This window comes from Procambarus clarkii, chromosome 30, assembly GCF_040958095.1.
Source record: "Procambarus clarkii isolate CNS0578487 chromosome 30, FALCON_Pclarkii_2.0, whole genome shotgun sequence".
Lineage (NCBI taxonomy): Eukaryota > Metazoa > Arthropoda > Malacostraca > Decapoda > Cambaridae > Procambarus > Procambarus clarkii.
The window spans coordinates 19,224,131-19,249,859 of NC_091179.1; the positions used below are offsets into that span (position 1 = coordinate 19,224,131).

The 25,729-nt window shown below is 41.4% G+C and overlaps 1 protein-coding gene across 6 annotated transcripts in view; it reads right to left on the reverse strand.

The window, feature by feature from the left end:
• The window catches only part of Khc-73 (Kinesin heavy chain 73), a 228,395-nt gene that overhangs the window by 18,088 nt on the left and 184,578 nt on the right, over positions 1-25,729 (reverse strand). For 4 of the 6 annotated variants that reach the window (XM_069333999.1, XM_045753956.2, XM_045753958.2 and 1 more), the window contains 3 exons: positions 17,000-17,165; positions 11,811-11,882; positions 4,199-4,326 (listed from right to left, as the gene is read on the reverse strand). In XM_069333999.1, the coding sequence (XP_069190100.1) occupies positions 4,199-4,326; positions 11,811-11,882; positions 17,000-17,165 (366 nt within the window). The remainder of the gene's footprint in view (positions 1-4,198; positions 4,327-11,810; positions 11,883-16,999; positions 17,166-25,729) is intronic. The other 2 variants (XM_069334000.1, XM_045753960.2) reach the window with 1 other exon arrangement.

Here is a 25,729-nt window from a genome sequence, read left to right on the forward strand (position 1 = left end):
GTAATTAAGGGTGTAATTAATTTATTAAATTTACATTAATTAATGTAATTAATCGATTGATTTTACATTAATTACTTAATTTATTCATTAATTTTACATTAACGTTATTAATTTAATTAAGTAATTAAGGGTGGGTGGGCTGGCAGGTGGGTGGGCAGGGTAGATGGATTGGTGGCTGACTGGTGGGCAGACATGATAGCAAAATATTATTGAAGTTTATATTAAAACAAGAAACCAACGTTAAATGTAATAAAACACCATTTTCTGGGTGAGACCCGGAGGCTCCCGGAGCTAGCTGGGCTGATATGAATGTATTTGACCCTGGCATCAGTCAGAGCAAATGGAGATCTTAGGCCATAAATTTATGGCCTAAAGGCCATAAATTTATGGCCTAAAGGCACAAAAAAAATTATACCAAAACAGAGATGCAGAACTAGGAAACAGGATTGGTTCAATAGAAATTGTGAGAGGGCCAGAGAGCAAAAGACACAAAAATGGAATCAATACAGGAAGAGGCCAAACCCCCAAACATACCAGCGATACAAAGATGCAAGAAACAACTACATGGCAGTGAGGAGAGAGGCAGAAAGAAATTTTGAAAAAGGGATTACAGACAAATGTAAAACAGAACCAGGTCTATTCTATAAATTCATAAACAACAAATTGCAGGTAAAGGATAATATTCAGAGGTTGGAAATGGGAAATAGATTCATGGAGAATGAAAAGGAAATGTGTGAAACATTAAACGAAAAGTTCCAAAGTGTGTTTGTACAAAATGAAATCTTCAGGGAACCAGATACAATAAGAATTCCAGAGAACAACAGAGCACATAGAGGTGTCTGGAGACGAAGTGGAAAAAATGCTCAATTATCTAAATAAGAACGAAGCAGTTGGTCCAGATGGAGTTTCACCGTGGGTTCTGAGAGAATGTGCACTTGAGGTCAGCATTCCACTTCAACTGATTTTTCAGGCATCCCTGTTTACAGGAGTTGTAGCTGATGTGTGGAAAAAGGCTAACATAGTTCCAATCTACAAAAGTGGAAGCAGGGAAGACCCCCTTAATTATAGACCGGTATCATTGACAAGTGTAATAGACAAAATATTGGAAAAAATAATTAAAATTAAATGGGTAGAACACCTGGAGAGAAATTATATAATATCAGACAGACAGTATGGTTTTCGATCTGGAAGAACCTGTGTATCGAATTTACTCAGTTTCTATGATCGAGCAACAGAGATATTACAGGAAAGAGATGGTTGGGTTGACTGCATCTATCTGGACCTAAAAAAGGCTTTCGACAGAGTTCCACATAAGAGGTTATTCTGGAAACTGGAAAATATTGGAGGGGTGACAGGTAAGCTTCTAACATGGATGAAAAATTTTCTGTCCGATAGAAAAATGAGGGCAGTGATCAGAGGCAATGTATCGGACTGGAGAAATGTCACAAGTGGAGTACCACAGGGTTCATTTCTTGCACCAGTGATCTTGAGGTTATCTTGAGATGATTTCGGGGCTTTTTAGTGTCCCCGCGGTCCGGTCCTCGACCAGGCCTCCACCCCCAGGAAGCAGCCCGTGACAGCTGACTAACACCCAGGTACCTATTTTACTGCTAGGTAACAGGGGCATAGGGTGAAAGAAACTCTGCCCAATGTTTCTCGCCGGCGCCTGGGATCGAACCCAGGACCACAGGATCACAAGTCCAGCGTGCTGTCCGCTCGGCCGACCAGCTCCCATACTCCCATACTCCCAATAAACATCCATATGATGTTTATTGTCTACATAAATGATCTACCAGTTGATATACAGAATTATATGAACATGTTTGCTGATGATGCTAAAATAATAGGAAGGATAACCTGGACAAAATAAGTATATGGAGCACCACTTGGCAAATGGAATCTAATGTTAATGAATGCCATGTTATGGAATGCGGAATAGGAGAACAGACTTCACACAACCTATTTATTATGTGAGAAATCTTTAAAGAATTCTGATAAAGAAAGAGATCTAGGGGTGGTTCTAGATAGATAACTATCACCTGAGGACCACATAAAGAATATTGTGCGAGGAGCCTATGCCACGCTTTCTAACTTCAGAATTGCTTTTAAATACATGGATGGCGATATACTAAAGAAATTGTTCACGACTTTTGTTAGGCCAAAGCTAGAATATGCAGCGATTGTGTGGTGCCCATATCCTAAGAAGCACATCAACAAACTGGAAAAGGTGAAAAACATGATACTAAGTGGCTCCCAGAACTGAAGGGCAAGAGCTACGAGGAGAGGTTAGAGGCATTAAATATGCCAAAACTAGAAGACAGAAGAAAGAGGTGATATGATCACTACATACAAAATAGTAACAGGAATTGATAAAATCGATAGGGAAGATTTCCTGAGACCTGGAACTTTAAGAACAAGAGGTCATAGATTTAAACTAGCTAAACACAGATGCCGAAGAAATATAAGAAAATTCACTATTGCAAACAGAGTGGTAGACAGTTGGAACAAGTTAGGTGAGAAGGTGGTGGAGGCCAAGACCATCAGTAGTTTCAAAGCATTATATGTTATAAAGCATTATATGTTTCAAAGCATTATATAACAAAGAGTGCTGGGAAGACGGGACACCACGAGCGTAGCTCTCATCCTGTAACTACACTTAGGTAATTACACTTAGGTAATTACAAACAAACTCTCCCCTACCCAGGTCAAGGCAGAAAGCCCAAGAATCCTGACTTACCCCAAGGGCAAGGACAACCACAAGAGAGAAAATCCTCTAACGGGAAGTGAACCCCGAATGCCCAGGGAAGAAAACCCTGACCACGCATGGGGAGTACTCACGGAGCACCTAGGGAGGGTGTCCTTAGATGCATGCAACTCCAGTACCCAGGAACTCCAGGCCAGCACACACCACAAGAGCATGAACAGCCATACAAGACAAAAATCCCAAAACAGGAAATTGAGACCTGAGGCAATATCCAACTGCCAGCACCATCAGTCAAGAACTGAAATGTGAGGAGCCCAGCTGACCTGGGCCGACTCTCCCACCCCTTGTAAGAGGGGGAGGCGCTAACGAACGGGGGGGCTAGTTGGACTAAGTGTTGCTTGTTTGTTTTCTTCTGGGTGAGTTCTTTTGCTCTTTTGAGGATGTATAGTAGGTCGCACTTTTAACCAGGCTGTAGTCTGTTTTGTTTCACCAACTTTTTCTGGGTGCCTTTCCTGGTCGATGGCAAGTATGATGTACTTTAAATGTAAAATGTTCATAGGCCATTGCTCCCTGCACCTCTCTAATGGGACCAGTTCTAGTGCTGGTCCCTGGTAGGCAACAAGAACTCTGTGACTGATGATCCCAAATAGAATAGCACTATATCAGTGGGATAGCTTCAGGGAGCCGATGGGACTCCCCACAGAAAGTGGTGATATGATCACTATGTACAAAATAATAAAAGGAATCAACAAAATTCCTGACAAAGAATTTTTGAAAACTGTAACTTTAAACACAAGAGGACATAGGTTCAAACTAAGGAAAGAAACCTCCTGAAAAGCTTTCCCCGTGATGCAGTGGTAAAACACTCGCTCGGGGCTTTGCGAGCGCTTTGGCCTGGGTTTGTATCCTGGCCGGGGAGGATTGACCGGGCGCCAATCCTTGACTATAGTCTGTTCATCCAGCAGTAAATAGGTACCTGGTTCTTAAATTATTTGGGGAGTCATATTTCGGGGAAAAATTTGGATTAAGGACCTGCCCAAAACGTTATGCGTGCTAGTGGCTTTACAAGAATGTAAGAACTCATGTACAGTATATATAAATAAATATAAGAAAATCCATCAAATGAGGGCAGTAATCAGAGACAATGTATCAGACTGGAGAAATGTTACTAATGGAGCACAACAGGGGTTCAGTTATTGTACCAGTAATGTTCATTGTCTATACTGTATAAATGATCTACCTGAAGGAATACAGAACTATATGAACATGTTTGCTAATGATGCTAAGCTACTAGGGAAGATAAGAGACTTAGATGATTGCCATGCCTTTCAAGATGACCTGAACAAATAAGTGTTTGGAGCAGTACTTGGCAAATTGAGTTTAATGTGAATAAATGCCATGTTATGGAATGTGGATTAGGAGAAAATAGGCCACACACAAATTACAGTTTATGGGAAAAATAATTAATAAAATTAATTCAGTTTTTGCACTCACCATTTCCTCCTCCTCCTCCTCCTCCTCCTCCTCCTCCATGTGTAAGAGTGGGGCTGCCTCTCGTGTATTCTCTTCATGCAGTGTTGTCATTCGTGGAGTCATTTTCATTGGTCCAGGACTTGGAGAAGCTGCAAAAGCATCGAAAATTGGAAGCCAATGACACTCAATATATGCTGTTTTTATTATTTAACAGTAAAACAATTTATATTTTGGAAATAAAAAATCAGCGTTGAATGTAATGAAAAGCCATTTTCTGGGTGAGTCTCGGAGGCTCCCTGGAGCTATCCAGGCTGAATGGATATGTATAACTTTCTGGCATCAGTCAATGCATGGAATTCTTGCCTACCGGGAACCACGAGCCAGAACCTGGCCCCCTCTAGAGAGGCACAAGGAGCAATGGCCTATAGAGACCCCCCCCCCCCTTATGATTGGGAGCATTCTATGTCTGCCATCGACCGGGATAGGCACCCAGAAAGGTAGGCGCCTTAAAACAAACCACTATTCTGGTAAACTATTGTGACCAAAGACTGAACAGGTAGACAGAACTCTCCAAACGAAAATTAGCAAATAAGCATGACGTCATCATGTTGCAGCGCCGCTGTCTGCGCAACCCCCCCCCCCTCCCCGGGAGGGGGAAGGGGGAAGCCCCAGACCCCCGCCGTCGGTGCCCCAACTGTTAGTTCTTAGACTGGATGTCAAAACACGAAAACACCACCAACCGAAGGGAGGGATGCCGGGGAGCCTCCGGGACTCACCCAGAAAATTGCGTTTCATTACATTCAACGCTGGTTTTCTGGGGGAAGCCCCGTCGGCTCCCCGGAGCTAACTACCCAAAGATAAGGAAAAACAGTGACTTACCCAGGTGGTGGTCCGTCCTCACTCCTCAACGTGAAGTCGAGACAACTGGCTGCAACCGCCAACCCAGCGGTTGCTGAACCCCCGGGACGTGTACACTCACGGAGGCCAAGCGGGAAGGACCACCACCAACAGAAAATGGAGAAATAAAGATATAGATATACCCCAAGAACAGCGATGGGGGACCAACAGGCAGACCCCACCACCAGGCAGAAAACAAAAGAAAAACTCCGCAAGAGGATAACGTACCCGGTCGGAACAGAGCCAGTTGCTGTTATTGGTGAAAACTAGCTGTGCAGTACCCCGCGCCCCTACCAATGATGAAAACTACCCCTACCCAGAGACAAACAAGGGCAAGAAAAAACCTCAGCTGACCCCAAGGGTGGCCAAATACCGAGCAGTAAACAGCACAGCGGAGGTAGATCCCGAGGTGACTTGTGAAAAGTGGCCCCAAGCCCCAAGGGCAGTACTTACAGGGCACCTAGGGAAGGAAACCCTAGGCGCATGCACCTCGAGTACCGTAGAGTATCACTCTTGGCCCACGCACCACCGGGCACAGAACTGCAACGGAAAACTGGAGCCAGAGGCACGATCGCACCAGATCCCATCAGCCTAAGAACTAACGATTGGGTCGCCAATGGTGGGGTCTGGGCCCCCCCCCCTTCCTCCTCCCGGGGAGTGGGGGGGGGGGGTTGCGCAGACAGCGGCGTGGCGATATGATGACGTCATGCTTGTTTGCTAATTTTCGTTTGGGGAGTTCTGCCCACCTGCTCGGTCTTTGGTAGCAATAGTTTACCAGAATAGGGGTTTGTTTTGGGGGCGCCTACCTTTCTGGGTGCCTGTCCCGGTCGATGGCAGACATAGAATGCTCCCAATCATAAAGGGGGGATCTCTATAGGCCATTGCTCCCTGTGCCTCTCTAGAGGGGGCCAGGTTCTGGCTTGTGGTCCCTGGTAGGCAAGAACTCCATGCATTGACCGATGCCAGAAAGTTATACATATCCATTCAGCCTGGATAGCTCCGGGGAGCCGACGGGGCTCCCCCCAGAAAACAAACATTGAATGTAATGAAGTGCCAATTTCTGGGTAAGCCAAAGTGGCTCTCTGAAGCAACCATATCTGATGTAGGTGCATCTCCTAGGTGCCATCAGTCGCGGAGATCTCTGGCCTACCAGGGACCTACTGCCTGTGGCTGAAGAGGCGAAGTGGTAACACACTCGCCTGGTGTTTCGCGAGCGCTTTCTCCTGGGTTCGTATCCTGGCCAGGGAAGATTTACTTGGCGCCAATCTTTAACTGTAGCCTCTGTTCACCCAGCAGTGAATGGGTATCTGGTTGTTAAACGATTTGGCAGGTTGTATTCTGGGAAAAATTAGGATTAAGGACTTGCTTAAAAATGCTATGAGTGCTAGTGGCTGTACAAGAATGTACTGTAAGTGCCAGAACCTGGTTCCATCACAGAGGTGCAGGGAGCTCTGGTATTTATATAGTAAGTTATTCATTTATACCACCACCAAGGAAGTCACTCAGAAAGTAAGTAACTTGAAACAAACCACAGCAGATTGCCTCCGAGACCTGCAGGCTCGAAAACAGCCATAGAACTCCCAAATTTTGTAAACAAACGATAAATTTTTTTACAAGACTAGTGCCCACTCGTTCAACCCACCCTCCCCTTCATTTGGAGAGAGGAGGGGGGGGGCAGCCACAGCTCACAGGCCACTCCACTGCCAGTTCAACAAATGATTTAAGAACCAGATTTCCTTGGGGGATGGAGGGTGTCATGTAGCCACCAGGGCTTACCCAGGAATTGGCATTTAATTACATTCATTGCTTGTTTTCTTGGGAGGAGACCCCCTTGTGGCTCCCTGAAGCTAACTACCCATGGAGAAGGAAGAAATGGGCATCTACCAGGCAAGAGGGAGCACTGCTGGTATCATAGCGAAGACAAGACTGTTGGACTAGAGGTCGACCCAAGGCCATACAGGAGCACTGAGGCCCAAGAACATTGATCATGTACTGGGTTGCCAACATTCTATCTGACCTCCAGAACCCTGCGCCCAAATATCAGTCCAAGACATATTAGCAAAAAAACTGAAAGATCAGCATACTTATGGATATCATAGGCATGAGAGTACATGGTACACCACAGGTTGGCTACACTTAATTACATTGCAAACATCATGAGAAATACGAGCCTTGTAAAAGGAAACCAAAGAAACAGGATCAACCCACATGGTGTTGACCAACGTAGAAATGGTGACATGAAGGTAGCAACAAAGAGCCACCACCAGACACAAAACATGATGCACCCCCGGCCTAACCTATCGAGCATCAACCACTAACGAACCCCTTCAAAACCAATCAACTCATCCTCTCTAGAAAAGAAGCAACTAGCTGGAGATGAACAAACTTACCCCCAGAACCAAAAGAACAAAATCCTTCGCACTGAAGGAGACCATGAAGCACACCAACATGGCAACTAGAAGCCAGTGAGATAAGGAAAAGGATAAAGCAATCCTAGACCAAAGGGGACACAGTAAACCGAGTGGAAGATAGAAAATGGAGCACCCAGTCTAAAGACCAATCTGGCTCCGGTGCATAAACAGGCTGCAGGTGAAACAACACATGAGACAGCTTTTGAAAAGGAGCAAAGTATCGACCCCCGAACGCAAGTTGCAGCGTCTCTGCGAGCGCCGCACACTATATGAGGCGATATTATCTGGCTAGAGATGCTGAACAGGAAACAACCAAGACAGAAATGAAAGACCCACCTGCTCAGAAACAGATGAATAATGTCTAAGAGAGAGGAAATAATGTAATGACAGACACTAAACCTCATATTGCCACCTCGAGAAAACTTGCAGGTGGGACACCAACTCAGTCACCTGAATGCCATAAAGATGGTGATACACCCATGTCAGAAACTCCAGATGTAAAGAGCAGAGAAGTTCAAACCAGTGAAGTACATTGCCAGACTGACCCTGGAAAAGGCAGAGCTCCTGAAAAACAACTTGGTTCAGACACTGAGCAAGCAGCGCTGGAAACCAAGGTTGTAATGCCATCACCCTTGCTGTTACCTTGCATTGATTTCAGGGGATTTCAGGGGCAGCCTCATGCTAAAGGGGTTGGTGTCCCCTCAGCCCGATCTCTGTCCAAGACTCCTGGTTGATGGTCTGGTCAACCAGGATGTTGGACATGGCTGCCCGCAGTCATAAATATGAATCAAAGTCTGGTTGATCATGTATCCTTTGGAAGTGTTTATCGATCTAGGTTGTGTCCATATAAATGGACACACGCAACCTAGACTGCTGTGGCACAGAAAAGCTAACACAAAGAATGGTCACTGCCTGATAAGCCCAAATGTCATCAGGAGGGCTAGTAAGAAGAGCAACATGATGGAAGCAGAGTGACAATAGCAGACCTGGTACATATCAGAGGAGAACTGATGGTGGAGCGGCCTGTGAGCCCTAGCCTGCCCCCCACTTCCGCCCAAACGAGTAGGAGGGTGGGGCGAATGAGCGGGTGCTAGTTTTGTTACATTTTCGATCATTTGGTTGCATAGTTTAGGAAGTTCTATGGCTGTTTTCAAGCCAGTAGCTCTCGGAGGTAGTCAGCTGTGGTTTGTTTTGACTCGCTGACTTACTGGGTGCCTTCTTCAGTGGTGGCATAAATGAATAATTCAATATAAAAATGCCACTGCTTCCTGCACCTCTATGAGGGGACCAGGTTCTGGCGTTGGGTTCCCGGTAGGACAGAGTACTCGGCGACTGGTGGCACCTAGTATATGGCACCTACATCAGAAATGGTAGCTTCAGGGAACCACAAGGAGCTCCCCCAGAAAATGAAACTATAAATACAGTGGTGCCTCGGTTAACAAATTTAATCCGTTCCGGCACCGAGCTCGTCATGTGAAACACTTGTCTTGCGAAACAACAACACTGTTGTCAGAGGCATCCGAGAACCAGCGAGAATGCTAGGAAGCACCACGTGGTTTTCTCGTTAACCGAGCGGAAGCTCGTCAATCAAGACAAATTTTCTGCAAGTGCCTCGCTCGTTACCTGAAATGCTCGTAGATGGAGCCGCTCGTCACCCGAAGTTCCACTGTACTGATAATTAATATCCTTATGATATATTCATGTCTATTTATAGGGAATTTCTATATAAAACTTACAAACAAAGCACAACTGACACTTGAATTCTTTTTTACAAACAATATAAAAATAAAAAATTATAAAAGTTCTATGAAAGTATTTAATGTGTAAGCATACTTACTATGTACAAAATAATGTTTACCATAATGCATTTTAATGTATAATACCGTACATGCACTTTAAAATACTGCACAATGATTTGCTATATTAAAAAATAACAGTCCATGCATTATGTACAAAAATAAATTAAAAGTTATTAAATAGTCATGCAAAAGTCAAATACTTTCAGATATATAAAACAACAACTTAGGCTTAAGGTGCTATCACAGTATAAAATGAAAACCCTACAAATTCCTGTAAAATAAATACTGTACAGTAAATAATAGAATTTAAAGCAAAAATTATATATACTGTACTGTATGCGTTATTGAATATGACCGTTGAAATGTTGAAGTCAATGATGCCAGCATGAATCTTCCCTATGAAGGTGAAGAACGGACCCAATAAACAATGTTCTGAACAATGTTCTTGGCAATTGCACTTATATTTGTGGCAGAGTGCCTCACTTGGTGTCTCTCATTAGACATTGTTATGATTATGCTCCCCAATGATTCGCCAAGGGTTGCCAAAATTTCATAAGAATACTTAATTGCCTTGGTTAATAGGAACTGTTGGCAGGGCAAAACAAACATTATCCCCAACTTTGAACACCAAGTTCTGTGCTTACAGCATATGAATTAATGATATGAATTAATTTCGCTTCATGAAGAATAATTTTATGGTTAACCGGATCTACTTTACTAAAAGATTTATTGCCATTTACTGTCTCTTTAAAATTAGCCCCATTATCTATACCCCATATGATACATTTCCTTCCCTTATTTATAATTAAGTAAAGACAGGTTTTGTTAGTCCGTACTCTCGGGTACATATTACAAGCTCTTGCTCTCACACTATGTCTGATGTGAGGATGAGGATAAGTACTGTAGAAAGCATGGCACCTTGGGGAACTGAACTTTTCACAGTGGATGATTCAAATTTTACTTTGTTGACTATTACACTCTGAGTTCTGTATGTTTGGAAGTTAAATATCTATCTTCCTACTTTGCCAGTAATTCCTTTTATGCACATTTTGCGTGCAATAACAACATGATCACATTTGTCGAAGGCTCTTGCAAAAACTGTCTATTATATCAGTGTTTTGTTTGTCTTCCATGGCATCTAAGGTCATGTCATAGTGGTCTAACAATTATGGAGATGCAAGAGTACCTTGTTCTGAACCCCCGTTTCCCCAGCATTATGTAGACACTGATTCCATGTGTTTTGTGATCTTACTTCTTAGCACTCTTTCAAAGATTTTTATGATATGCAGCATTAGAGCTATTTCTCTATAATTTTCTGGGCGGAGCCCCTTAGGCTCCCCAGAGCTATCTGGGCTGATACGGAGTATTAGCTTTGAGCATCAGTCAATGTACTGTACATGTAGTTCTAGGCGTACCAGGGACCCCGAGCATGGGTGAACGTGCCTGTATTGTCTGCAATACTCAACATAGGGAATGCAAGTGAAGATGCATCTGCACCAGGTGCGTTGAGTGCCAAGTTCCACTATGCCCCGTCAACTGCTTCACAGTATATCACACACTTGAGGAGTTCTGAGTGTGTTGATGGTGAACGTATATAGTGTGTGATAGTGTACAGTGTATAAATATGTTATAAATATACATAAATGAACATGAAACATTGGAAGTATAAGCAATATATGTGGACACATTTGTGATGCATGTAACAGTATTTTGGGACAGTACGGATGTTCTACTGCCATAACATTGTGTACGTGTTCATTATACAAAGGATTGGCAAGAAAAAACAATATAAATGCAAACTATCCGTAGTTTGTTTTGGAATTCCTATCTTTCTGTGTGCCTGACCTGGTAGATGGCAGACATAGACTGCTTCCAATTACACGGGGATGTCTATAGGCCATTGCTCCCTGTGCCTCTCTGAGGGGGGGCCCAGGTTCCGACGCTGGTTTCCGGTAGGCCTAGAATTCCATCGACTGATTGTTGCCATGGTCTAATATATACACATCAGCCCGGTATAGCACCGAGGAGCCTCCGGGTCTCACCCAGAAAATGGCATTTCATTACATTCAACGCTGGTTTTTTGTTGAACAGTTTCATGCTGACTCAGTATCATAAAGTGTTTTAAATAAGGATTACACAGTAATTAACATCTCTTGTTCAACTTTACCAAAATTGTAGTGCAATATAAAATGGATAACAAGAAACATCCATTTGACTTTGCCAACAATGTGATATAGCAGCTTTTCCAGTGAAAATTGCAACACTCAGTTATCAAACAGCAGGTAGGAAATGCTTAAAATTTATAATAAAAAAAGAATCCACAAGCAATTAACAAATTATGGTAAAAATCTACAAAGCGCAACAATATGGAAATATCATCTACTAAACTTGTAAAACCTATTATACAGCCAAAAAAGATAAAGGAAGGAACTTGCATACTATTTTATATGCAACCAAGAAATATAAGGATGTTGCATTTTTATTCAACAATTACAAGACAACACTGAAGACATGAACAAGACATACACTTAGCAGGAGTTGATCCTTGAAGCCTGAGAGAGTTGAGATTCAGGTTCAAATTGAGGAACGTAGGTCGAGCTGTAAAATCAGTGATGGTTAGTATCCTTAGTGATGGTAGGTTGTATAACCTTCTAATACCACAATGTGTTATGAGGAATATATATATACAGTACTCTAAAAGTGCTACCGCTCAGTGCTGTATTATATAAAACTGTCATGAGCAGGCAGAAATTGTAAGTATGTAGAAATCTTTGCATTTAACCTGAAAATAAACTTTAACAATCTGTATAATCATTACTGAAGTCTTCAACAACCTTAATCTAAAACTGAAACTAGGTTAAATAAATATATGACAAGTTTTACAGCTTATACTGTACATTAAACACTGACTTGGAAACATGGAACACTATTTCCCAAATATTAGGATCAAAGAAACCAATACTAGCCAATGACTATGGAGTGCTATCTTCCTCTGACAATGCCATTAAATTCAATAAATTCTTCTCAGTCATTGGCACATCCCTTGCAAATGATATTGCAACATCCCTAACAAATGTTAATGACTACCTTACAGGAAACTATCCAGAGTTTCTGTATCTAATTCCCACTAATTTCTCTGATGTTAATGATATAATCCTTTCTCTTAAAACAAAGTCAAGAACCCTTGCTGAGATACCAAACCTAATTTACAAATAGCCTCTAGAATTTTAGATCTGGGCATTGCATTGCTCTACAACAAATCACTCAAACTCCAAACCTTTCCCGATATTCTAAAAAAAAAAAAAAAAAGCACCAATGATGCTCTGATTAGTATGATTAACCACTTAACTGCGCCAGCCGAGTATTTTCGGTCGGGGGGAAACTGCGCCAACCGAGAAAAATCTTTTTGATTTTTCCGTACCCATTCTAAATGTGTGCGAGGTTGGTTGTGTACGAAATGGACTCTTAGGACCTCCAGTGAGAGGCAGCCATCTTGAACAAAATTCCCAGAATACCCTAGGGCTGCTGGCTAGGTTAGTACTGAATGAGCAACCATGAGTGGTGCACGTGTTTCTGGCTCCCAAACACCTGTCTGACGTGGTGTTGAAAGAAAACGCCCTGCCGGTAAAATTCAAACCTTATTGTTTGAAGAACATAAGGGTCATAATATTGGTGAAGCTAGGTGCAATAAGGACCTAACACAAAGGTCGAATGCAAGTGATACAGCACCTATAAGGACGATACAGCGAACGTATCCAGTTGTAGCTCTGAGCGTCACCCTTGCAATGCTATGCTATCTCCAATTTATTTAGATGATACATAGATAAATTCGCTTTCTGCATTCAGTGATAATGCATCTGATACAAGTAGCATAGATGAACAGTGTTAGCGGCTTCCATGGTGGTGTTTTCCATAGATATTTTCAGGAATACCTGAATCTCTTCCTGACTGACGGACACTCTTTGAGGCAAGCTGAATCTCTTCCTGTGTGGGACCATACATAGCAATCTTTTCAAGACTACCTTACAAATTGATCTTTTCCTATAATCTTTTCAATACTACCTTATGCTTTACAAGCTTGGCTACATACAACCTACAAGTACTAAAGCCAAGGGTGTACGTGAGTGCGACTGGGTGAACAGTCACAAACAAGCAACAACTTGCAGGACTCTGGGCCGAAGGTCTGGGTCCCCATGTCCACATACAGGGGCCTAGCAGGGGGGTACCACCAATATATATAACGAGGGTGTGACCCAACCCAAGGGCAGACCCCGTGCCAAGGCAAGGAACAAAAAGAAACAAAAAAAAAATGCAAGAGGGCAGCGTACCCAAATGATGCAGAGCCAGCCGCTGTGAGAGGTTAAAACTAGCTGTGTAAGTACCCGGCTTCCATACCAGTGATGAATACTACCCCTACCCAGAGACAAACAGAGGAGCAAGAAAACCCCTCAGCTGCCTCCAAGGGCGGACAAGTACTAAGCAGTAATTGACACAATGGAGGTAGCTCCCAAGGCGACTTGTGGAAGGAGGCCCCAAGTTCCTTGCATAGTACCATATAGGTACTCATGTGGCCTATGGGTACCATAGTACCCATAGGTCCCATAGTACTAAGTGCCCAGTACTTACAGGGCGCTTAGGGAAGGGCACCCTAAGCTCATGCAGATCGAGTACTTGTGAATATACTCCCAGCTTGCACACCACCGAAGCAAGAACAGAGAAGAAAAGCCGGAGCTGGAGGTACACAACTGAGGCCCACCGACATCATTCAAGAAATGGCAGGCTTGGGTAGCCGGCAGAAGGGTCTGGGGCTTCCCCTTCACCCACCCAGGGAGGGGTGGGTTGAGCAGACTGTGAGGCGTTGGTAACGAGATGACATGCTCATTTTTCTTCATGGGGAGTTCTATCCACTTGTTCGGCTTTTGTAGCAATTCTTAACTAGAATGGATGATGTTTTGGGGCGCCTATCTTTCTGGGTGCCTCATCCGGTTGATGGCAGACATAGAGTACTTCTAAATTATATATATAAGGTGTCTCTATAGGCCATTGCTCCTCGCGCCTCTTTGAGGGGGCCATGTTCTGGCTTGTTGTCCCCAGTAGGTCTAGAACTCTGTGTACATTGACTGATGCCCAAAGCTAATACTCCATATCAGCCCAGATAGCTCCAGGGAAGCCAAAGGGGCTTCTCCCAGAAAACCATAAATTTGTGTTTTTAGTCATGCTTTCTTATCACAATTACTCGTCAAGTATGCTAGTAAGACAGTGTAAGGACAGTTGTTCATGCGCCAACATGTAGCTCCCAACAAACTGGTTGGTAAAGACCTGTTTGCAATTCACAGGCCTGGCTACATACCACTTATAGGAACTATGGCCAAAGGTATATGTAAGTGCATTGTTTGCAAGCATACACAATGAAGAACGAAGAACAAGTAGCAAAAATGTGTGTGTACCTGGTGCATCGAGTGCAAAGTTGCGTTGAATACCATGGACCGCTTCTTTGATTATCACCCACTTCCAAAGTACTCAGTGTATATTACAGTGTATTACAGTGTGTGTGTCTGTAAATAGTGTGTGAGTGTACATATTGTAAATATATTAAATATTGATCAAATTAAATTAAAAAAATTAAATACCCATGGCATGATATATAGTAATTACTTTTTATGTTCAGAAACCCAAAAAAGCACAAAACAATGAAATTCTTCACTAAGAATTGAAGTAATTACCTAAGTGTAATTACCTAAGTGTAGTTACAGGATGAGAGCTACGCTCGTGGTGTCCCATCTTCCCAGCACTCTTTGTCATATAACGCTTTGAAACTACTGACGGTCTTGGCCTCCACCACCTTCTCACTTAACTTGTTCCAACCGTCTACCACTCTATTTGCGAAGGTGAATTTTCTTATATTTCTTCGGCATCTGTGTTTAGCTAGTTTAAATCTATGACCTCTTGTTCTTGAAGTTTCAGGTCTCAGGAAGTCTTCCCTGTCGATTTTATCAATTCCTGTTACTATTTTGTATGTAGTGATCATATCACCTCTTTTTCTTCTGTCTTCTAGTTTTGGCATATTTAATGCTTCTAAGTGCGGTAGTCACTAGGCGGGACACTGGTAAACTGAAGTGCGCCTCGCCAGCCCCCAGCAGATCCATGCACTCGGTCAACCCATACATGTATCAACCAACCTTGAATACCAAGTCGAATTTTACAAGAAACTGAGCTCGAAAACCGAAAAATTTGAAAAGAGAGGCATTCGACAACACTGTATATAGTTTTGACAATTGGAAAATAAGCTGTTGAAAAGTCTTGTGTATGACTTGACAATACCCAACTACCCTTTTGTACAATACAATACTCCACCATGTGGCTGTGGCATAGACTTTTAAGCGCTCTGCAGCAAAATTCAAAGGGATGCTCCAGGAAGTTTGTACAGTGATTTTATGAATGATAGGGGTATAGGAGGACCTGAGAGAATGTTTATATGGGTGAATGTTCATGATAAGAATGTTTGTAAAGTGGGAGTGGCCTGTATGTCACTGGGCCAACTCTCTGTTAGAGGCTGATCCACAGAAAACACCTGTGTTTGGACACTGAGCACGCAGTGCCTGAGACCAAGGAGCCAGAAGAATCATCTTTTTCCTGAAGGATTCCAATCGAATCTGAGCAAGATAAAGATGAAAGTTTTAGAATGGCACTGAGAACCAAATCCTAGTGAACCCAGCAGAAGAGTACTGGGAAGACAGAACACCATGTGAGCAACTCTCATCCTGTAATTACACTTGAGTAACTACATTTAGATAATCACACTAAACTATAACAACCCCGTAGTACTAGAAGAAACGGGAAGAAATAGGTCAAGGATAATGAGGAAGTAGAAGATTAGAAGAGGAGGAGGAAGAATATGGTAAACAATTTTGGTAATAACCCTGCACACACAGATGCACAACAAAACATTAGAACAATGTATCCTCAGTAGGCAGACAAGTGCATAAAAATAGAGCTTAATTATTAAAAAAAATTACATAAAATATCCATGAATAATTACTGAAATGTAGTCTAGCACTGATTCAATTCCAAATGTAGTTTGTTTCCTCATACATTTCAACAAAAGAAAAATTACATTATTTGTATTAAGTTTGGTGATAAGGTAATAATTCTATTGTAATTAGGGTAATTCTAGTGATTATTTCAATAAGTTAAACAAAAAATTATGAAGAATCTGAGCAAGATAAAGATGAAAGTTTATGAGCAAGTTCAACTTTCCATGATTTCCTCTAAACACAAAGTTTGCAGTATTCACCAACTGCAGCAGTGTAACATCAGTGTAAGAAGCTGGTGGGTGCAAAGGAAAGAGCCTGTGAGATCAAAACTTTTAAGGCCATACCATATTTGAGCCCTTGAAGCACCGTATGTAGAAAAAATAAACACATTTTCAATATATAGTATACTGCTTAATTTCTTCTCAATATCAGGAGAGCAACTGAATAAGTAATTATTTTCTGCATTACCAATATGTTATTAATATGACAGAAAATTAAATAATAATTTACTATGTAAAAAGCAAAAGCAAAGGCCATCACCAGCAAATATTTGCTTAGTAAACACTATCCCACTTTGTTAATGATTAGCATGTTATACATTACCCAAGAAAACAATGCTGTTTAAATAATATTAGTTTCAGTTAACTAATGTATATAAACATTAACATCAAGCCAACTTACACAAGCCAAATGGTCTCTCACTGGGACCTGGGAGAGAATAACGGTGTTTGCTTTTCTCTGAGTGATGGTTATTATGTGTGGAGGTCAAGGACAGTTGAGCATTGAGATCCATCACACTTCCGGACCGTGTCACACCATCAAGTCCACCTTCCATACTTCCAAATAACTGCAAGGCAGAGTAACAGAATAACAAGTCAAACATTACTTAGAAAATGTAATACAACAAAATTTCTTTTCTGCCCAATCCTCCCTGGAAATATTACTTATAATAATAAGAAAATTTTAGAAATCAGGAACGTTAGAACAATAATACAACACTATTATTTATAACAATTCTACTTCTTCATGATTTCTATAGATTTAACTGATTGGTTGTTTCAGGTTTGTATATCTTGGATAATATCAAAGAACAATAGGAAGTGAGTGATAATTTTCAGGCTCTTTAATATTTGAAGCACACTGCTAAAGCATATAAAAATCTTCAAAAATTTCCAATATTTTACAGCAGTTTTGTATCTCTTAAATTTTTCCAATTGCAATTCTTGTTCCATTAAGAAAATTACATTTTAATATGTTATTAAGTACCCATATGCATTATAATTAAAAGAGCATCAGGCAGTAACTCAACAATTATATATTTTAATGAAGAAGAGCAACAACAATAACAACAACAAATAAATCTTTGTTCCTGAAATAAATAGTAAATTTCTGAGCATATCATCATGCCATAAGCATACCTAGGTTCAAACAGAGAGTGCTGTATAAACAAGTTCCCTAAGATGCCAAACAAATTTTTTAATTCTGAAAACTTTGTACTAAACATAAAGAGTTCAAGCAGATCCAATGCAATAATCTATGTACAATTGAACATGCATGAAGTGAACTGAAAATGGTTACATAATTTCATGCAACATCTAGCTTCAGTAGTATAAAAATTGTGCACAGTCTATTCTATTATATACAGAGGAACCTCGATTAATGAATTTAATCTGTTCCGAGTATAGCACTTGTCTTGCGAAACAAAACCAACAGCACTGTCGTCGGAGGCATCTGAGAACTAGCGGGAACGCTAGGAAGCACCACGTGGTTTTCTCGTTAATCGGGCAAAAGCTCATCGATCAAGACAAATTTTCTGCGAGTGGCTAGTTCATTACTTGAAATGCTCACCGATGGAGCTGCTTGTCACTTGAGGTTCCTCTGTACATTGTATTGTACATTTAATACTCGTCAATATACAAGTTATATCTAATAGTTATCAAGACTCATGGTATTACTCTTATCAAAACATTGACTAAATGATTCATCTCATTCTTTAATTACAAATATCTATAATTGTCCATTACAATAAAATTCATTTACAACAGTTACTAAGTTTCACACTAAAAATACTGATTTTTTAAATATATATATAACTACAGTACTTCATCCACCATGCTTATCAGTAATAAGAATGCCTGACCTGCCAGTAACAAATATGCATTATGGGAATGTATAACAAAGTGCCCATTAGAAGGTGAGAGAGGAGAAGCTCTCTGTGGGTCAGGAATTTGTCTTCCTGATAAACCAGGTGGATGAAACATTCTCACACAAATGTGGTTTGTAATTTATGTGATTTGTGCAACCCAGCCATCTATTTAGATAGTTGTTTTATAACTATGTGCACCATCACTATAGCACAAAGATTGACGGACTAAGCAGTTAGTAGAATTTTGCACTATTCACTTTATAGCCTAAAAAACTTTTTTCATAATACCCATGAAAAATTGATTATTGATACCTATGATTACTAAGTTGATATTGTATAGAATTTATACAGAAATGGTACCTATGATTACTAATGAAAAAATTAAAAAAAAAAACGGTGTTGAATGTAATGAAACGCCATTTTCTGGGTGAGACCCAGAGGCTACCCAGAGCTATACCAAACTGATGTGTATATATTAGACTGTGGCAACAGTCAATTCATGGAGTTCTAAGCATACCAGGGACTAGCACCAGAACCTGGCCCCCCTCAGAAATTGGCACGACGAACAATGGACTATAGACACCCCCAAGTAATTGAAAGTAGTCTATATCTGCCATCTACTAGGTCAAGCACCCAGAAAGGTAGGAATTCCAAAACAAACTACAGTTGATTAAAAATTGCGAAGCAAAAACTGAACCAGCAAACAGAACTCCTCAATTGAAAACAAGCAAACTAGCATGACATCACCACAGCCGCCACGCCACTGTCTGCGCAACTCCCCCCCCCTTCCCCAAGAGGGGGAAGGGGGGGTTCCAGACCTCCATACCGGCTATCCCAACCTCAGTTCAGAGGCTGAGTATCAAAACATGAAAAACCGACGATTGGAGGGAGGGAGGGATGGATGCCGGTAAGCCTACGGGTCTCAACTAGAAAATAGTATTTCATTACATTTAATGCTGGTTTTCTGTGGAGAGCCCCTTTGGCTCCCAGGAGCTACCTAACCAAAGATAAAGGAAAAGATGGACTTAACCAGGAGGCAGCCACTACTCGCTCCTTAACTCGAAGTCAAGACAACTGGCTGCAACCTGCGACCCAAAGCTACACATAGACGAGAAAGGCCAGGAACATGAACGAGGAACCGTGCAGCCAGGACCCTGTTCGACCTCCAAAAGCCCTGTGCTCAAATGTCAGCCCAAGGCATATTACCAAAAAGAGCCGCCAAAGCCGCGAACTTGCGAACGACATGGGCACGGGATAGACCGCATGCTGGCTGGACCAAACACTCATGCAGACAACCTGGGAGACCCGTGCCCTAGAACAGGGAAGAAGGGAAATTGGTTCATCCCAAAGCGCGTCCCCTGCCACAGAGGCCATGGCGTGCAAGTAACGGCGAAGAGCCACAACCAGACACAAAACATGATAGACCGCCGGCCGAACCAACCAAGCATCAAACCCCCAAATACCCCTTCCAGAATGCAACAGTCTCATTCTTGGCCAGAAAAGAAGGAGATGGCTGCAAACGAACAAATTGACCACCAGGACCGAAAGAGCAGAAACCCCTGTGCCGGAAGAGAGCATGAAGCTCCCCAACCTGACCCCTAGAGGCCAAAGCCAACAAGAAAAAGAGCCTTACCAACGCAGTCCTGAACTGTAGTCGTCACCCCAAATCAAGGAGAAGAGAGAAGAGAGAGTACCCGGTCTACAGACCACAATGGCTCAGGCAGTGCATGAGCAGGCTGGAGGTGAAACGACACCCGAGAAAGCTTGGGAACGGAGGAAAAGTGACATCCACCCCAAACGCAAGCAGAAGTGGCTCCGCCTGTGCTGCATTATATGAAGCAACAGTATTCAGCATAAGATGATGGTCCTGAAACAACCTAGAGAGAAAGGACAAAAAAATCCGATCAGAAATCAAAGACAACCTATAAAGAGATAGTGCCGAAAGGACCGCCAGGAAACTTCATACTGCCACCGAGACGAAACTCGCAGGTGGGACACCAACAACGATGCACCTGATCACCATACACGTACTCACCTAGTTGTGCTTGTGGGGTTTAAGCTTTGGCTCTTTGATCTCACCTCTCAACCGTCAGTCAACTGGTAATTACCTAAGTGTAGTTACAGGATGAGAGCTATGCTCGTGGTGTCCCGTCTTCCCAACACTCTTTGTCATACAACGCTTTGAAACTACCGACGGTCTTGGCCTCCACCACCTTCTCGCCTAACTTGTTCCAACCGTCTACCCCTCTGTTTGCGAAAGTGAATTTTCTTATAATTTTTCAGCATCTGTGTTTAGCTAGTTTAAATCTATGACCTCTTGTTCTTGAAGTTCCAGGTATCGGGAAATCTTACCTATCAATTTTATCAAATCCTGTTATTATTTTGTACGTATCACCTTTTTTTCTTCTGTCTTCTAGTTTTGGCATATTTAATGCTTCTAACCTCTCCTCGTAGTTCTTGCCCTTCAGTTCTGGGAGCCACTTAGTAGCATGTCTTTGCACCTTTTCCAGTTTGTTGATGTGCTTCTTAAGATATGGGCACCACACCACTGTATATTCTAGCTTTGGTCTAACAAAAGTCGTGAACAATTTCCTTAGTATTTCGCCATCCATGTATTTAAAAGAAATTCTGAAGTTAGAAAGCATGGCATAGGCTCCTCGCACAACGTTCTTTATGTGGTCCTCAGGAGATAGTTTTTTTTTTATCTAGAACCATCCCTAGATCTCTTTCTTTATCAGAATTCTTTAAGGATTTCTCACATAATTTACAGGTTGTGTGAGGTCTATGTTCACCTATTCCACATTCCATAACGTGGCATTTATTAACATTAAATTCCATTTGCCAAGTGGTGCTCCATATACTTATTCTGTCCAGGTCTTCTTGAAGGGCATGACAATCATCTAAGTTTCTTATCTTTCCTACTATCTTAGCATCATCAGCAAACATGTTCATATAATTCTGTATTCCAACTGGTAGATCATTTATGTAAACAATGAATATCACTGGTGCAAGAACTGAACCCTGTGGTACTCTACTTGTGATATTTCTCCAGTCCGATACATTGCCTCTGATTACTGCCCTCATTTTTCGATCAGTCAGAAAATTTTTCATCCATGTTAGAAGCTTACCTGTCACTCCTCCAATATGTTCCAGTTTCCAGAACAACCTCTTATGTGGAACTCTGTCGAAAGTCTTTTTTAGGTCCAGATAGATGCAGTCAACCCAACCGTCTCTATCCTGTAAAATCCATGTGGCTCTTTCATAGAAACTGAGTAAATTCGATACACAAGATCTTCCAGATTGAAAACCATACTGTCTGATATTATATGATTTCTTTCCAGGTGTTCTACCCATTTCGCTTTTATTATTTTTCCAATATTTTGACTATTACACTTAATGATACAGGTCTATAATTGAGGGGGGGCTTCCCTCCTGCCACTTTTGTAGATTGGAACTATGTTAGCCTGTTTCCACACATTTGCTAGGATTCCTTTACACAGGGATGTCTGAAAAATCAGCCGTGGTATGCTGAGCTCAACTACACATTCTCACAGGTGACACCTGTGAGACACTTGAAAAAAGGTGACACCCCTAGGGTCAACACTTGCAGCAGAGGAGCTCCAGCATATTTCAACAATCCTAAGTATTGTAGTACAGGTTGATGGTAGTGAGTGGTGTCCCAGAGAACATAAAGGTATAGTGCTCTTGAAAAATAGGTGAGATAACAGGAAAGTGCTAAGGGAAGTGAAAAATCGGATGAGAAAAAGTTGCCCTAGTGTTTACAGTGCAGAGAAGAACATTCAAGATGGCCACTGGCAAGGGGAAAAACAAAACAGAGCTTGATTTTGAGGGATTCAATGAAGAAAGCATTGATATTAGTAGTCTACATAACAAGTTGGTAAATTTAGATACTATAGTGAACTCTCATGTAGAAATAATTAGTAAATTGAAAGAAAGTAATGACCATTTGAATAGCAAAGTTTTATGTCTTGAGGGTTTAGTGAAAGACTTGCGCAAGGATAAGAATCAATTGGAAACAAATTGCAAAGCCATGGAAGAAGAAAATAAACTCTTAAAAATAGCTTTGGAAGAAGTTAAAGTAAATTTAAACATAAATGACTACAATAGGTTAGGCAAGGAAATTCAACAGGAGAAACAGCTTTTGTCAGCACAGATGGAGGAAGTTACACAGGGAATAGAACAGTGCAAGAAAGATATGCAACTCACTTATGCACAAGTGGCCAAGGAGAAGGAAAAAATAGAAGAAGCAGTAAAGGAAGTCAAACACTGCAGCAACCAAGATAAAACAAACATTAGGCTAGAAGTGAGGAAAGAATTGGCATCTAACCCGAAGTTGGTGCAAAACACAGTTGATCGGAGTAAGTCCCTGATCATTTTTGGCTGCAAAGAAAAGGCGATAACATCTAGGTCAGAAAGAGCTGTAGAAGAAGCTAAAGTAGTAGATAAAATTGTTGGCCTCGTGGAAGGTCTTACAAACAGAGAGAATGCGTGCGACTACAGGAGAATAGGCAGGTACGTAAAAGGGAAAGATCGACCTTTGAGGATCACCCTAAACGGTGCCAAACAGATGGAAGAAGTACTAAGGAATGCTAGAAAATTGCAAAGGGATGAGGATGGGAAAGGGTGGTCGTTAAGACGAGATCTTTCAAAAGAAGATAGAGAGAAGCTGAAACTGAACCTCGCCGAGGCAAAACATTTAAATGAGAGCAGGAATGAAGAAGAAATAAATTCTTTTTTCTACAAAGTGATAGGGGTAGGCAAACCAGTAAAGTGGTACATAAAGGCAAACCAACAAAATCAATAGAGAGAGGGGGAGTGAAGAATAAGGAGAGGGGGAACAAGTTCCTGAAGATTGCATACACCAACATAGATGGAGTGAGATCGAAGATACTGGAGTTAAGTGATGTAATACAGCTGCAGACACCAGACATTGTTGCACTCACGGAGACAAAACTTGAAGATGTAATTTTAAATGAGGTCATATTCCCAAGGGGCTACTCAATTTGGAGACGGGACAGAAAAATTAGGAAAGGCGGTGGCGTTGCTGTGCTGGTAAAAGAACACCTAAAGGTGAAGGAAATAATGACTGCCAATCCACAAGAAGTTGACATAATAGCACTAGAGATCTGCTATGAGGATGATAAACTAATGATGATAAATGCATATAGTCCACCGCCAAGCAGCACATGGTCAAAGGAGGAGCTAGATAGTAAACGTGAAGGTCTTATAACAATAATGAGAGAGATTATAGCGAGAGCGGATAACGATAGATCACGACTGTTGATAGTCGGTGACTTAAACTTGAAATCCATAGACTGGGAAGCATATGAAGCTAAAACAGAAGATTTTTGGACCTGTAAATTTGTAGACCTCATCCTGGAAACATTCTTGTATCAACATGTTAAACAAGCTACGAGGATGAGGGAAGGGGACGTTCCCTCCATGCTAGATTTGATATTTACCAGGAAGGAGGAAGAGATATTTGACATTCAGTACCTTCCTCCTTTGGGTAAAAGTGACCATGTCTTTTTGGGAATAAAGTATGCAATGCGTTATAAGCTGGAAGAAAATAAGGAGGTTGAAGCAGTTGAAAAACCAGACTTCAGGAGAGGACATTATGGTGACCTTAGAAATTTTTTTAGTGAGTATAATTGGACAGACTTGATGCTAGGCAAGGAAGTGAATGAGATGTATGGCAAGTTTTGTGAAATATATGATAAAGGCACAAAAAAATTTATACCAAAACAGAGATGCAGAACTAGGAAACAGGATTGGTTCAATAGAAATTGCGAGAGGGCTAGAGACCGAAAGACACAAAAATGGAATCAATACAGGAAGAGGCCGAACCCCCAAACATACCAGCGATACAAAGATGCGAGAAACAACTACACGGCAGTGAGGAGAGAGGCAGAAAGAAATTTTGAAAAAGGGATTGCGGACAAATGTAAAACAGAACCAGGTCTATTCTATAAATTCATAAACAACAAATTTCAGGTAAAGGATAATATTCAGAGGTTGAAAATGGGAAATAGATTCACGGAAGATGAAAAGGAAATGTGTGAAACACTAAACGAAAAGTTCCAAAGTGTGTTTGTACAAAATGAAATCTTTAGGGAACCAGATACAATAAGAATTCCAGAGAACAACATAGAACACATAGAGGTGTCTAGAGACGAAGTGGAAAAAATGCTCAAGGAGCTCGGTAAGAACAAAGCAGCTGGCCCAGATGGCGTTTCACCATGGGTTCTGAGAGAATGTGCATCTGAGCTCAGCATTCCACTTCACCTGATCTTTCAGGCATCCCTGTGTACAGGAATCGTAGCAGACGGGTGGAAACAGGCTAACATAGTTCCAATCTACAAAAGTGGCAGCAGAGAAGACCCCCTCAATTATAGACCTGTATCATTGACAAGTGTAATAGTGAAAGTATTGGAAAAACTAATCAAAACTAAATGGGTAGAACACCTAGAGAGAAATGATATAATATCAGACAGACAGTATGGTTTTCGATCTGGAAGATCCTGTGTATCGAATTTACTCAGTTTCTATGATCGAGCCACAGAGATATTACAGGAAAGAGATGGTTGGGTTGACTGCATCTATCTGGACCTAAAAAAGGCTTTCGACAGAGTTCCACATAAGAGGTTGTTCTGGAAACAAGAAAATATTGGAGGGGTGACAGGTAAGCTTCTATCATGGATGAAAAATTTTCTGACTGATAGAAAAATGAGGGCAGTAATCAGAGGCAATGTATCAGAATGGAGAAATGTCACAAGTGGAGTACCACAGGGTTCAGTTCTTGCACCAGTGATGTTTATTGTGTACATAAATGATCTACCAGTTGGTATACAGAATTATATGAACATGTTTGCTGATGATGCTAAGATAATAGGAAGGATAAGAAATTTAGATGACTGTCATGCCCTTCAAGAAGACCTGGACAAAATAAGTATATGGAGCACCACTTGGCAAATGGAATTTAATGTTAATAAAGGTCATGTTATGGAATGTGGAATAGGAGAACATAGACCCCACACAACCTATATATTATGTGAGAAATCTTTAAAGAATTCTGATAAAGAAAGAGATCTAGGAGTGGTTCTAGATAGAAAACTATCACCTGAGGACCACATAAAGAATATTGTGCAAGGAGCCTATGCTATGCTTTCTAACTTCAGAATTGCATTTAAATACATGGATGGCGATATACTAAAGAAATTGTTCATGACTTTTGTTAGGCCAAA